Below are 15,181 nucleotides of genomic sequence, written 5' to 3' on the forward strand. Positions count from 1 at the left end.
GACTGGTATTCCTGGAGGTCCTCCAATTGATACTTGACCTGTTCATATTCAACATCTTACAGTAGTTGAAAGCACAAATGTGCTTCAACGAGTTCATTCTCTTATTTCTTATGGGGACAAAAACCTTGAGCTAGTGCACAACTGGCCTTGATTTAGGGGAAATTTCACCAATGCTGAACCATGAAAATTATGTGTGTATACACGATGTGTCTGCCTATTCACGCACGCATTCCGGTACACACTCTAGTTGTGATCAAGATAGCATTTATTTGAATTGACTAGAGATGTACTTCTCAGATCATAATGCCATGCAAGTGAGAGTTACCAGCACTAGCGGACATGAACGAGGTGGCTGGCAGAAACACTGGAAGAGTGCCAGGAGATTGTATGCAAGAAAAAGGCCCATTGACATCCCACGTCGTCTCCTCGACGCAGTGACCAACGTTTCCACGGCTTCAATTCCTTTGTATTAGGGGCTAGTCTACAGTAAGAAAAGAAACAGGCCCATAAAGCATATACATAATATTGAAAACAGGCAACAAACATTTCACCTTCTCTGTGGAAACGATATTCGTATATGTTTCACACCATCACGATCATCTGAGTTGTTTTATACTTAAACTTTCATCCAATTTATCGATAAGTTTTTCTTCACCTGCGAATCTCGACTACTAGAAGTCAATGCCCAGAGGAAGCTTCAATATACTGGCTTTAGTTTAACTCCTGCTCATCCTGTCGCTTATCAAGAAACAGATCTAACAAAGTAAGAATAGTGATGACTCGCTCGTCACCGCAAGACTGTTTTCGTATGATAGAGTATTCTCCCATGCCCATATGAACTTCTTGTGTTAACTTCGTTGGATATCAAAGAAACCAAGATTCCAGATAAGAATTTTGCAGGATGAAGCAGTTGCAAACTATTATCATAAAAAATCACGCTTTCTTCTGAAAATCCGAAATGAACACGTTCTGCTTAGCAGATGACACAAAAAATGAAGAGCAGCTTCCATGCCGCATTTCTAAACATCGCTTCCTTTTGTGATGCGGTCATTTAGATTCAGAACAATGTCCAGACTGCAGTATATTAGTGCACTCGTCGTAATGTTATAAGTATCATGTTAGGTGCCCTCATGATCACGACAAACATGAAAATAACGTATGCCGATCAGCAAATTCAGATACCCAGTAAATTGACGCCATAGGACATGCGGCTCAACAGTACGGACGAGAGAGTTGTGGACTGGAACCCAGACCTAACAAAATGTTACCGAGGCAAAAGAAAAAAATGACCAAAAAAGGCACAATGACATGTTTGCCATTTTAATATCATTCCTCTATTTAACATGGCTTAACAAAAGTCACCAGAACTTTCTCCAGCATTTCCCATGGTGCAGCCCCAGTTTCTGAAACCAAAAAGAACAGCAGATTCAATCAATATTACTTAACTTTTGTCTAAAAATCCTCAGCAGTGAGCACCCAGCTGACCAGAGTTTTCAAAAGCCACAAGAGGCATTAGCTGATGATGGAATTCTGTAACCAATGGTAACAGACAGACCTCTTCCCAAAACTCCTTAAAATAACAGAATGTTCAAGAGAAGAAAAGGCAAATATAATCTATTTCAAAGAGTGATGAACAATAATTTCTACAGTCGGCATGTATATACCCAGCAGTAGCAAAATAAGATGACGTGTTGTGGCTGAAGATAAAAAATTCTTTCAGATGATGCGCTAATCAAAAGGAAAATTTGATATCAAGCTAAGTCACGATCTGCAGATCCTGCAAAAATAGCCAACCCAACGGCAACTATTTCCAAACTGGAAGGGGAATACTACTGTCCAGTGTCCAAGGCTAACCAGAACCATCCCCTATGACAAGCCACGATCCACATTCTCCTTTCCCTCTTTGACTTTTGATTCCTGTGCTATATGGTGAGCCACGTCATAAGTTGCGTGAAGCCCGACCAAGAAATAGTAGAGTATCATCACTGCGGTGCATATGAAGAATCTCCAGAATGCTTCAGCGCCCAGTGAACCAATCAAAAATACATTCATCCCAATTGACAACGACGGCAAATATGGAACCAGGGGAATCCCCCAGAGCTGTGGAGCACGCCGCTGAGGCAGCAATTGCATTCCTAAAGTGCCCAAAAACCAAAAAATAACAGCAACCACGTAACCAATCCATCCTCCAGTGTTTGTGCCCCAGACTGCTGTCCCTCCAATGCAAGAAGCGACTATAACAAAGAGATAAACCAAAAACTTGTGAAGGTCGCTCTTTGGAGTCTCGCCCTTAACATAATATCGTCTCACCAGAAATGCAATAGCCATGAGCATAAAAATGAACAGCGTGCTGAAGGACAACACGCTAGACAAGACATCCAAGCTAGAGAAGAATGCCACAACAGCACTAAGCACGGTGATCAATAGCGTGGCATTAATAGGAGTGCCAGTTTTCGGGTGAACAAGGGCGAACCAGGGCGGGATCATATGAGCCCTGGCAATCTGAGTCATATACCGAGCTTGCCCGAGAGCCCCGACCAGCAAACTTGTGGTCATTCCCTTGAGGGCACAAATGCTGACGACATACTTAGCCCACTTCATGCCGATCCTCGAGAAAGCAACAGAATAAGCTGCATTGTCACACCCCGAACCCTACGGACACGCAATATCCCGCTATGGTCGTTATGATGCGACGACCCAGGACTCGTCGCCGACCCTTTTCTTTTTATCTTTGAATTACGCAAGCGGAAACGATAACCAACACAACAATCCCCAAACAGTAATCAAATCAGGGATAGCAGAGGAAAACTAAACATAACAAAAGTCATTTTTAATATTCACTTGATTAACTCCTGGGAACATACTTACAAACCCACTCTGGGCGTTTTCACAAAGAGCCAGCAAAAGACAAAAGTTAGGGTTAATCTACTCCACCAACAAGTCGAACTCCAAAAAAACCAGCTTCCGAACACCCTGAACCAATTGGGTGCATCAACGTGCTAACGGCCTGAAAAGTGGTTAACAACAACAAATGAGACGAAAGTCTCAATAAGTTAACAGCCTAAGCCCCGCTTAGGAGGTCAACTCGCACGGGGGTCCCTAACCAGGCAATAGGGCATCATCAGCACATCGTTAAACAATCACAGGCATCCTTACCTCGCCTTGAGACATTCGTTGATGAAATGCATATGTCGCAAACTCGAAACATCTAAATCATTTACTCATGCATCAATGCATCACAAGCGTGCGTGTCTCGATTATAAGATAGAATCCACTTGGGCACGTCCCATACCATGCCTAGCAGTTTCTACCACATAATCAGGCACTATGTATCACACGTATTCCAGTTATTACGCCCCCTCGGGGCCACTACACATCAAGCGATACGCAGCAAGATGGCAGTCTTCCGGTAAAAACCGGGCTCCGTCCCTCCTCGTCGGGCACGGCTACGTCAAACGATACACAGGATGACGGCATTCCAATACGGCAACATCAAACGATACACAGTAAGATGGTATCCCGTAAGGAGCATCGAGTCCGGCCTCAGGCCGCGACAAGGCATCCGGGGTATCGGTACTCCAGATAATCCCCAGGCATCCGATAAATCGGGCATCGTCAAGCGATACACAGCAAGACGGCTCCAACGTGTGACCACACGAGCACACAAGCATTCCGGCCAATTATTATCTTCTCAATTAGTCCATGCATACATGAATCGTGCTCTCCTCAATGTCATGCAATAATACCAAGTGGCCACACATGCAAGCAGTCAATCAATTCTCACAAGCTTCGATATCAAACACGAATATCAACCACCAAGCATCACTAACATTACTTGGTATAACAGAATAAAATAATTTAATTCCAAAAGTCTCATAAATTTTCCACAGAAACTTTCGATCAAACAATTTGCCATAAAATCAATTTAATACGACAATTCGCGGCAAAATCGCCAACATTCAAGCTAGAAATCATAATTTGAAATTATAAATTTTCCAAAATAACAATAAATTAAATTCGGAATTAATTAATTAATAATATCCGAAAATAATTTAATTTTCCAAAATGTCAAAATATTTCCTTGAATCAAAAATCATTCAAATCATTTTCTAAATACGCCAACTTATACGGCGAAAACCAACATTGGCATCACAATTTGACGCTAGAAATTTTCCGAAAATAATAATATTTAATTTCCGGAAATTAATTATTTAATGATAAAATATTAATATTTAATTCGGAATTAATTTATTAACTAATAAAATAATATTTAAATTCCGAAAATAATTGATTTAATATAATAATCAATAACAATCAAATAACTGATAACTTATCACCACATCCGCGATAACCTATCGCACAACCACCGATAACCTATCACTTAAACCCAATAAAACAAACAAAATACTAATCTAAACATAAATTAAACTACTCAAAGCAAGTTTAACACCCTAAACACGGGATTAGAGGTTAACCTACTCGGCTAACGCCGGCGACGACGCGAGGACGACAGCATCGACGAGGGCGGTCCGCGGTGGTTTCCGGCTCGGCCCGGCGAGTGACGGACGGGCGACGAACGAGCGCGACGAAGGGAGTGGCTGCTGTGGTGGCTGGTCGGGGCTGTTCTCGGCATGAACAGCAGCTGGTGGCGGTGATTTGGGGTGCCGGACAGCGGCGGCAAGTGGCGGAGGCGAACGGTGGCTGAACTAGCGAGAGGCGCTTCTCGCGCGCGGGTTGGGCGAACAGGCGACGAGAGGTTTCGAGCGGCCAGGGGCGGTGCCGCACGGCCAAGGAGGAGAGCTGGGACGGGGTGGTTCACGGTGGGGAGGAGCAGTGCTCGGCGGCGCGAGGCGGTAGGCGGCGGTGGCTGGGCCGGCGAGAAGGGCCGGTCGGCGGGCAGCGAAAGAAGCAAGAAGCAGATGAAGAAGAAGCACACGCACGAAGGAGAAGCAGCGACCAAGAAGGAAAAGAAGGAAAAGAAGAAAAGAAAAAGGAAAAGAAAAGAAAGAGGGAAAGAGGGAGAGAGGGGTAGGTGGGGGTGTCAGCCGCAGGGGGGGTCAGCGGGAAAGAGGGGAGGAGAGAGAGAGAGAAAAATGCAAAGGTCAAATCGCAATAATTGCGATCTAACGGCCACGATTTAAATCCGGAAACGATCCGACGGTCCCCGAAAAATCCTAATTAATATTTTTAGGATTTGTTTAAAAGGGTGTTAATAAAAACACACTGCGAGGGTGATCTACCAGTCCAAATTCGCACCTGGTCAAAAACTCACTTTCCACATATCCCGTGCAATATCGAGGCTAGCCACAATAATATCGACACCGTCCAATTAAATTCGTCCTGGAACTCCGAGAAATTCGACACCAAAGTTTGGGCTCTAAATAACGGCTAAATTTGATCGAGTGCGATTCTAGCGAAATCTCAATTTTAAAATCAATAACCGAGAGTGATCAGTTCCCGGGCGAGATTTTACTATAAGCACACCGACGAATTACACGTTTTATAAATCCCAAAAATGGCCCGAAATTCAGAATGTCACATGCATTGCGGTCAATTTTGGTGTACTTCTGCATCATGGTCAGTGCCAGAGCCATCAAACAGTAAATCACGGTGATCACGGTCATCGAACCGGCCAAACCGATTGGGATGTCCCTGGACGGCTTCTTTGTCTCTTCGGCCATGGTCGCCACCATGTCAAACCCTGTGTAAGACCAATACACGATCGCCGCGGCCGCAAAAACCCCACTCGCTCCTTGAGGAAAAAAGTATTGAACAAACACAACACCAGCACGTGAAGTAGTGTTGAACTGGTCAAATTTCAGTTTTACATGTCTTCAATAATGTAGTAGTGGAGTCCTAGTTTGTAGGGATTTGTTTCTACACGTTTTAGTTAGTAGGATATGTTAGTGGGTCTTTGTTATTATTATCCTGTTGTTATTTTCTTGCTGAGTAGTTTTCAATGTTATGTCTATTTAATAGGCTTGTGATCTGTTGAGTAAAAAGTACGGGAGTTTTTCAGCAGCAATTTTTTGTGTGTGTCCTCTTCTACTTTTTGCTCTCTTTAGAGGTTATTGAACCATATTTGCCGCTTGTTCTTTTTCAACAATCTGGTATCAAAGCTAGGTTCTGGGTATTTCGTGAGCATCTCTATTGCCAAGATGGGTGATCTTCAAGTCGTTGGCGGAATCAAGAAGCTCAGCAACCAAAACTACAATTCTTGGTCTACCTGCATGATGTCTTATATGCAGGGCCAGGATTTGTGGGAGGTTGTCAATGGAAACGATGTGAGACAACCGGAGGCTGAAGATGCGAATGGGACATTGCGGAAGTGGAAGATTAAAGCGGGCAAAGCCATGTTCGTTTTGAAGACGACAGTTGAAGAGGATGTGCTGGAGCATATCCGAGATGCGGAAACTCCCAAAGAAGCTTGGGATACGTTCACCAAGCTGTTCTCTAAGAAGAACGATACGAAGCTCCAACTCTTAGAAAGCGAGTTGTTGTCGATGGTGCAACGCGACATGACGGTCACTCAGTACTTCCACAAAGTGAAGACGTTATGCCGAGAGATTACTGAATTGGATCCGGAGGCTCCGATTGGCGATACCAGGATGAAGCGGATCATCATTCATGGTTTGAAGCCAGAATTCAGGAGTTTTGTTGCTGCCATACAAGGATGACAAACTCAGCCGTCGCTTGTCGAATTCGAAAATTTGCTAGCTGGTCAAGAAGCATTAGCCAAGCAAATGGGAGGAGTCTCGTTGAAGAATGGAGAAGAGGCACTCTATGCCAACAAAGGCAAGTGGAATTCCAAGCGGCATGCCCACGGTGGATCCAAAAAGAACGATGACAAGGCGAGAAGTCATCAAGATGAAGGGAGCGTTCGTGCATGGAAAGGTTCTAAGAACCACGGCAATGGCCAAAAGTTTGAAGGGAAGTGCTACATGCAATAAAAAAGGTCATATGGCGAAATATTGCTGGTCAAAAAAGAAGGCCATCGAGAGTAACGCTGCTACTTCAAAAAACGAAGACGAATGGGATGCTAAGGCTTTCTTTGCTGTAGATAAGGAGGAGCTAGCCCTTACTGCAACAACATTCAATCAAATCGATTATGAGAATGATTGGATTGTTGACTCAGGCTGCTCAAACCATATGACCGGCAATAAAGAAAAGTTGCAGAACTTGTCGGAGTACAAGGGAAGTCGGGTGGTGGTGACGGCGAATAACTCAAAGTTACCGATAGCCCACATCGGTAATACGACCGTCTCTCCCCAATGTAGCGATGCCGAGGTGCCACTCCAAAACGTCTATCATGTTCCAGGTATGAGAAAAAATCTTCTCTCGGTAGCACAATTAACATCTTCTGGCCATTTTGTTCTGTTCGGTCCACAAGATGTGAAGATATATCGAGACCTTGAGATTACAGAAGAGCCAATAATGAAGGGACGAAGAACGGAGTCTGTCTACGTAATGTCTGCGGAAACCGCATATGTAGACAAGACGATAAGGAATGAGACGGCAAACTTATGGCACATGCGACTAAGTCACGTTAGCTATTCCAAGCTAGATGTGATGATGAAGAAGTCGATGTTGAAGGGACTTCCACTACTTGAAGTGAGAACAGACACTGTATGTGCAGGCTGTCAGTATGGAAAAGCGCACCAGTTGCCGTATGAAGAGTCTAAATTTAAAGCGAAGGAACCATTAGAGTTAATACACTCTGATATGTTTGGACCAATTAAGCAAGCCTCCGTTGGTGGGATGAAGTATATGGTGACCTTCATTGACGACTTCTCGAGGTACGTGTGGGTTTACTTTATGAAGGAAAAATCTGAAACTCTTTCAAAATTCATAGAGTTCAAGAAGGTAGCGGAAGCGGAGGTTGGTAAAAGAGTCCGTTGTCTACGCACCGACAATGGGGGAGAGTACATCTCAAATGAGTTCACAGATTTCCTTCAGGAGTGCAGAATACGCCATCAGTTCACATGTGCTAGCACTCCGCAGCAAAACGGGGTGTCAGAAAGGAAAAACAGGCATCTGGCAGAAGTATGTCGAAGTATGCTTCATTCAAAGAATGTTCCGGGACGGTTTTGGGCGGAAGCTATGAAGACTGCGGCCTTCGTGACCAATAGGCTTCCTCAACAAAGGTTATGCTTTCGTTCACCCTTTGAAAAAATATGGAACATGAAGCCTGCTGTTGGTCATTTTCGAGTTTTTGGATGCGTGTGCTATGTATTTGTACCTGACCAGTTACGTAGCAAGATGGAGAAAAAGGCTGTTAGGTGTATCTTTGTAGGATACGACAGTCAAAGAAAAGGGTGGCGATGTTGCGATCCAACAACCGGGAAATGCTACACATCTCGGAATGTGGTGTTTGATGAAGCTTCCTCATGGTGGTCCTCGAACAAGGAAGTACTACCGGACTCGGATGTTTTTAAGGAAATGTTAGAAATTTCTCAATTCCAGTTGAGTTCAAGTGAAACAGAGGTTGCAGACGACGATGTAGATGTTGAAGAAGGCATAGCTCAAAATCCTTGGCAAACAGGTGTATACCAAAGGCCAAGCGAAGAAGATGAGCCAAGTGGAGCAAGTACACCAACTGCACTTAGAAGGTCAACAAGAGCCCGAAAGCCAAATCCTAAGTATGCTAATGCTGCCATAGTAGAAGAGGCAGATGCAAAAGAGCCTGAGACATTTGAGGAAGCGTCTCAGAGTTCGGAATGGATTAAGGCTATGGAAGAGGAAATTGCTGCGTTAGAGCGAAATCAGACTTGGGAGCTCATACCAAAGCCAAGAGATGTGAAGCCTATTTCTTGCAAATGGGTGTACAAGATAAAGCGTCGCACAGATGGATCAATAGAGAGGCACAAAGCTCGTCTGGTAGCTCGAGGGTTCCCTCAACAATATGGACTAGACTATGATGAAACATTTAGTCCAGTTGCGAAGTTTACAACTGTACAAGTTCTATTGGCACTTGCAGCAAGCAAAAGTTGGAACTTGTGGCAAATGGACGTGAAAAATGCATTTTTGCATGGGGAGCTAGATCGGGAGATCTACATGAGCCAACCAATGGGCTTTCAGAATCAAGATCATCCTGAGTATGTGTGTAAGCTCCGAAAGGCTCTCTATGGGCTAAAACAAGCACCGAGAGCTTGGTATGGTAAGATTGCTGAATTTCTTACTCATAGTGGTTATTCGGTGACATGTGCGGATTCTAGCTTGTTTGTCAAAGCTAAAGGAGGGAAGCTAGCTATTTTGCTGGTGTATGTGGATGATTTAATCATCACAGGAGATTGGGAAGAAGAAATTCTCCAAACCAAGGAGAATTTGTCAGTTCGCTTTCAGATGAAAGAACTTGGACAGCTCAAACATTTTCTTGGTTTAGAGGTCGACTACACTCAGGAAGGAATATTTCTCCATCAGCAAAAGTATTCAAAAGATTTGTTGAAGAAATTTGCAATGCTTAGATGCAAGCCAATCTCGACACCGATGGAGGCAAACGTCAAAATGTGTGCTCATGAAGGGAAAGATTTAGAAGATGCTACCATGTATCGGCAGTTGGTGGGTAGTCTTATCTACTTAACTTTAACAAGACCGGATGTTTCTTTTGCAGTTGGTGTGATGAGTCGCTACATGCAAAATCCAAAGAAGACTCATTTGGAATCAGTTCGTCGAATCTTGAGATATGTGAAGAGCACGCTTGGCTATGGTATTATGTACAAGAAAGGTGGAGATTGCAGACTAGTTGGCTACTGTGATGCTGACTATGCAGGTGACCATGATTCCCGGCGTTCAACTACCGGGTATGTCTTCATGCTTGGGTCCGGAGCAATTTCTTGGTGTAGTAAAAGACAACCAACGGTGTCTTTGTCAACCACGAAAGCAGAATATCGAGCAGCAGCGATGGCAGCTCAAGAAAGCACTTGGCTTATGCAATTATTGAAAAACTTGCATCAACCAACAGAGTATGGTGTCTCTTTGTACTGCGACAACTTGTCGGCAATACGTTTGGCAGAGAATCCAGTTTTTCATGCAAGAACTAAGCATGTGGAGGTGCATCATCATTTTATCAGAGAGAAAGTCTTGCAAGAAGAAATTGAGTTGGAGCATGTCAAAACAGAAAACCAAGTTGCAGATTTGTTTACAAAAAGCTTGAGTAGCAATAAGTTCGAAAGTTTCTGTCATCAGCTCGGTATGGTGAAAAGAGTAGAAGCTGGTGTTGAGGGGGAGTATTGAACAAACACAACACCAGCACGTGAAGTAGTGTTGAACTGGTCAAATTTCAGTTTTACATGTCTTCAATAATGTAGTAGTGGAGTCCTAGTTTGTAGGGGTTTGTTTCTACACGTTTTAGTTAGTGGGATATGTTAGTGGGTCTTTGTTATTGTTATCCTGTTGTTATTTTCTTGCTGAGTAGTTTTCAATGTTATGCCTATTTAATAGGCTTGTGATCTGTTGAGTAAAAAGTACGAGAGTTTTTCAGCAGCAATTTTTTGTGTGTGTCATCTTCTACTTTTTGCTCTCTTTAGAGGCTATTGAACCATACTTGCCGCTTGTTCTTTTTCAACAAAAAGGGGACTAAATTCGACACATGACCATGAGAGAACCCAATTGCTATAATAAGCACTATGACCCCAGCACTGATCACAGAACTGATCCAATTCAAGCAAGAGGCCCGCTTTGTCCCGGCCATCGCAATGCTATTAGCCACCACAAGCACCACAACAGCCAAAGGGTCCAGAAGATTAAACCCCTCGGTCAAACCCTTGACGTGAAATCTCAAGAAATCAGGGTCGTTAGAATATTACCGGCCGCAATAAAAGCAATGAAATCGCCTAGCTCAATACGCAAGTACGAGAAAGACCCACCTGCGACGGGGATTTCGACCGCGAACTCCGTGTAGCAGAAGGCGGAGAGCAATGCAGAGAGGCCCGAGACGGCGTAGGAGAGCACGATGGCCGGGCCGGCGTGGTCGTGGGCCTCCTGGCCGGTGATGACGAAGATGCCCGACCCGACAACGGAGCCGAAGCAGAGCCACATGAGGTCCCACCAGTTGAGGCAGCGCTTCATGTCATTCTCGCTCTCCTTCTTGAGCTCGACGAGCTCCTTGGACTGAGTCGACCGGTAGAGGATGCGATCCCGGAGGCGAGGGAAGGTCTGAGAGAGGGCTGTCCTGTAGGAGGCGAAGCTGACGAAGGATTCCTCGGGGAAGAAGTCTTGCTTGCTCCATCTCCAGTAGCTCCTCTGCTCTTGCTTCTGCGCATCCATGGTGGCGATCCAGGAAAGGTTGTTTGGGGGGGCTGGCGAGGATTCTTGAACAGGGCACGATGTGCATTTGCTTTTGGCCAAGATGGGTGTGAATCGAATTGGGATGGAGAATTCTCTGCCTATATTTCATTCTTCTTCTGGGGAAGTTTTGGATTCTGTGGAATCCTAGAAAATCAGGGGATTTGGCAACCGGGTGTGTGGGGGAGGTCGGTAACTCCGATCCCGGAATTCTAGCAGGTGCGGCTACGTTGGACTGGGCTTGGCCGTTGTCAGGAATGATCGCCTCGAGAAGGGAGTGAATCTGGACAGCGCAGGTTCTTGACCAGATTCATAACTAAACCATGCCACCCATCCAACGGAAGATAGAGCTCTGTATCCAAAACAGAGTCAACAAGATTGACTTAGTATTCTGTAAAAGACATAATATACAGAGAGGAAGGTAGCGTCGGTCTAATGATAAACGGCAGAGATTGCATGCATGAACAGCGAAATGACGAGCACAACCGATTCCCACCTGATTTTTCTGGATGTTCTCCTGTCCAAAGGGCAACTAGCGAGCATATCAATCTGTCAAGTCTTTCTTTACCTGTGCATCCTCGATTGACTATTGCACTCCGGTCAAATTGACTTCTTTTCTCTCTTTGGTAGATGATGATGATGATGATTGATGACGCCTATATGTGGAAAAAGTACTTAAAAAGTATGTTGCATTGTAGTTCGGAACCTTTTAACATTGGTACTGACTAAGTCAATCTAATCAATTTTGATCGGAAATCGTTGAAGTGAACACTGGTCGTATCAAGTAGAACGATCGGTGCTAACGTTAATATTTTTTAATAATATTTTTAATAGTAATTGAATTTTCTTATAATTTTTTTGGTTCTTTTTTTCCTTTTTTTTCTATTCTTTATTTTTATTTTTTGGGCTGAGGGTGAACAAGGGCCGTCAGCTAACCCTCGTCGGCTCTAGCGAGGCCCTCGCTAGCCAAAGTGAGGGTGCACGACCCCTTGCCCAGATCTAGCGAGGGTCACGACACCCAAATCGAGTGAGGGCACAAGGCCCTCGCCGACGGCCAATGGGGGCATCTAGGCCCTTGCTTGTGACTGGCGAGGGTCAACTGGCATCCTTTCTTGGCCCATGACCAAAAAGAGAGAGAGATAGTAAAAACATAAAAGAAAAAAACCAAAATAATTACAACATATTTAAAATATTATTTAAAATATCCACGTTAGCGCTGGTTGTGCCACCTAGAACAGCTAACATCCACGTCAGTAATTTCCGGTCAAATGGACTTAATTGATACCAATGCAAAAAGGTTTAGGACTAAATTGGTCCAATTAAAAGGTTTATGATTCAATTGGTACCGATACAATAAGTTTAAGACTTTTTTGATATAATTCCTCTTACGTCATTGCAATTAGAATTAATATGGACACATGACAAAAGTCCAAGAAATATAGAAATAATTTGAATTGATTGCTTTCTTTTTCATCCCATTTATTGTAAATAGGTTCCCTCCATATTAGGCAAGTGGGATGGATCATCAAGTTCGAGTCAAATCGAAAATGGTTTGACCCAAATTAACCTATTCAACCCGTTTTGGCCCATTTTATATAAAAGAATTTTGGTAACCCATACCGGACCCAACCAAAGATTCAATTCTAAGCAAAATTTCTCATCAAATTGTTGCCTTTGAAGAATGGGTCCATCAAGACCATCCTAGGTCTACAGAGGCCAAGCTCGAGACTCCGGTGCCCATGCCTCAGCTTCCCGACATGTGTATTTGCGTTCATCGAGACCAAACCTGGGTCCATAGAGGCCAGGCTACGGACCTAGTGCCCATGCTTGGCTTCCCAGTGCCTAGGCTTGAGTTTCTAATGCTTGAGCCCATAGAGGCAAGGCCCATGACCCTGGAGCCTCGGCCTACGACTCTGGAGCCTCGGCCTGGGTCCATCGAGGGGTCCTAAGCCAGGCTTCCATAGACTTGGGCTCGATTCTCCGGCTGCTTATGTCCAAATCACAGTTAATGTCAATTTAGGAAAGTGAAAGCAGGTTTTCCTTTCAAACGCAACTCATTTTTTAGATTTCAGTTAAACACCGGAAAATATCATTATTTTCCTAGATAATTACTTCTTGGAAAAATATTTTCTAGAAATGTCAAAATTTCTATGAAATAAATGGAGCGTGAGATTGGTCGACTTATAAATTTCGAACATGCATATTTTAGAAAAGTAAAGATAAATCCCCAATCTACTTGTAGATTAAATCAGTGTTTTATAAGTTAATTGTGGAGAACGCTTGTGTCACCGCCTAGAGAAATGTATCACTCTCGAGGGTTTTTGAACGATGGATCGTAATCGATCCATGAACGAGCTGGCGAACCTCGAGGGTTTTAAGTCATAGGGTTTTCTTGTACGTTCTAGAATACTCCTGGGGGCGAGCAATATTATAATTGTATCCTCTTGTAATAAATGGAGGTAGTTCGTAATTGGGGAGATGTGATATCCACCGTTAGTTCAAAGAGAGATTTATAGATATGGTTGACCCTGTACTCGTATATAAAGGGATCTCCTACCTATCATTTGTACATATCATTCTCATAATAATAATACAATCCAAAACTTCTCTTTCTTGAAGTTTCTCATTTTAAGATCCTTGTGTGCAAGTGAGTGTGGAAAATACTGATTTGAGAAGAAATTCCTAAGATCGCACGAGGCTAATTCGATCGGCATCCCTTACCAATTGATGGCTCATTTAACCTCATCTCAAGCCTAAGTGGGTTCTGACCAAAAAAAAAAAAGCCTAAGTTGGTTGTCTTCTCCAACTCAACAACGTCCATCTCCTTCCACATAACACCTCTCTCTGAGTCTTTCTTGGCTTCCGAATAGATCTCCCGAGGCCTACACATTCAAGCCAGTGTGGAATCGTTTGGTATATCATCATCCTCATCGGCTCCTCCCTTTCTCTGTTTCTCAATTTTCACTGCCATCTCTCAAAACCTGTCCACCACCACGCCTCCAACGGCGCCACCACCACCACCATCATGAGCCTCCTCCTCCTCCTCCTCTCCCCCAGAAGTTGGAGCGGGGATCAGGGGAGCCGGAAAAAGAAAAGAAGCTCTAATTTCGACACTCATTCTTCAAGGTTCCACCCATTTCTTCTCCAGATTCATAACAATCGATCAACTGTCTTACAAAATTCATTCACCCATATTGCATTTCTTTTGGGAAAAGAGTGACCCCGTGAAATATCAATCGTCTTCAATATGAATCGCCAAATAGAGCTGTGACAACCATTGGTGAAGCTTAACCTCATACATGAAGAGGAGGAAAAGGATGAGGAGGCCAGTTTGCAAAAACAAAACAATCGATTCAATTGTTGAGCACATGCCAACCTATCAAATAGGTACCGTGGCCTTATAATTTTTTATCGTGAGATTGAAATATAGTAAATCTCAATCGTTTAACGAATTTTAGCTTGACAATTGTGATTTTTTTAATTTTTGAGAGAATTATAATTTCCCCCAAGTTTTGAGATTGTGGCAAGTTACCTGTGATGCTTTGATTTTTGCAATTTGCAATTTGCCCTTTGACTTTTTTAAATTTGTTGCAATTTCCTCCCTAACGTTGACTATTGACTAATGTTTTTCAAGTATCAAACCATGTTACTAGTTTTGAAAGGCAATTTGATTATGTATCGTCTCTATATATGAGAAAAAAAAATATAAGGGCTACTCAAAATATATATTTCAGAGTTGTATATCGATATGAGTGTGGTGTTGACTACGGTCATGTGCTCGCCGGAACTTTAGTCACTTACTCTCGTGTGTGTAATATACTTCTGGATTATTCTTTTACTTTTTGTATGTATATACTTATATAACAACTTTACCCTCCACAATTGAGTATGTGATCGA

At 43.4% G+C, this 15,181-nt stretch overlaps 1 protein-coding gene across 1 annotated transcript; it reads right to left on the minus strand.

Annotated features, from left to right (window-relative positions):
• Positions 1-1,587: 1,587 nt before the first annotated feature.
• Positions 1,588-11,645, minus strand: LOC115667047 (cationic amino acid transporter 8, vacuolar-like). The gene is made up of 3 exons (XM_056311943.1): positions 10,866-11,645; positions 5,540-5,752; positions 1,588-2,630 (listed from the first exon to the last, which is right to left on the minus strand). Exons 1-3 carry the CDS (start codon positions 11,263-11,265, stop codon positions 1,867-1,869), a joined length of 1,377 nt encoding a protein of 458 aa, XP_056167918.1. The 5' UTR covers positions 11,266-11,645; the 3' UTR covers positions 1,588-1,866.
• Positions 11,646-15,181: the final 3,536 nt, after the last annotated feature.

This window comes from Syzygium oleosum, unplaced genomic scaffold (assembly GCF_021117445.2).
Source record: "Syzygium oleosum isolate NSW1041296 unplaced genomic scaffold, Sole_v2.1 Sole_v2.05, whole genome shotgun sequence".
Lineage (NCBI taxonomy): Eukaryota > Viridiplantae > Streptophyta > Magnoliopsida > Myrtales > Myrtaceae > Syzygium > Syzygium oleosum.

Bases quoted from the DNA above. Each gene is read 5' to 3' on its own strand.
- LOC115667047 (XM_056311943.1), bottom strand. From the start codon at position 11,265: ATGGATGCGCAGAAGCAAGAGCAGAGGAGCTACTGGAGATGGAGCAAG. The intron at 5,753-10,865 runs GTGGGTCTTTCT...TTTTTCCTCAAG, and splicing joins GGTCGAAATCCCCGTCGCAG to GAGCGAGTGGGGTTTTTGCG. The intron at 2,631-5,539 runs GTGACATTCTGA...GTGACAATGCAG, and splicing joins CAAAATTGACCGCAATGCAT to CTTATTCTGTTGCTTTCTCG.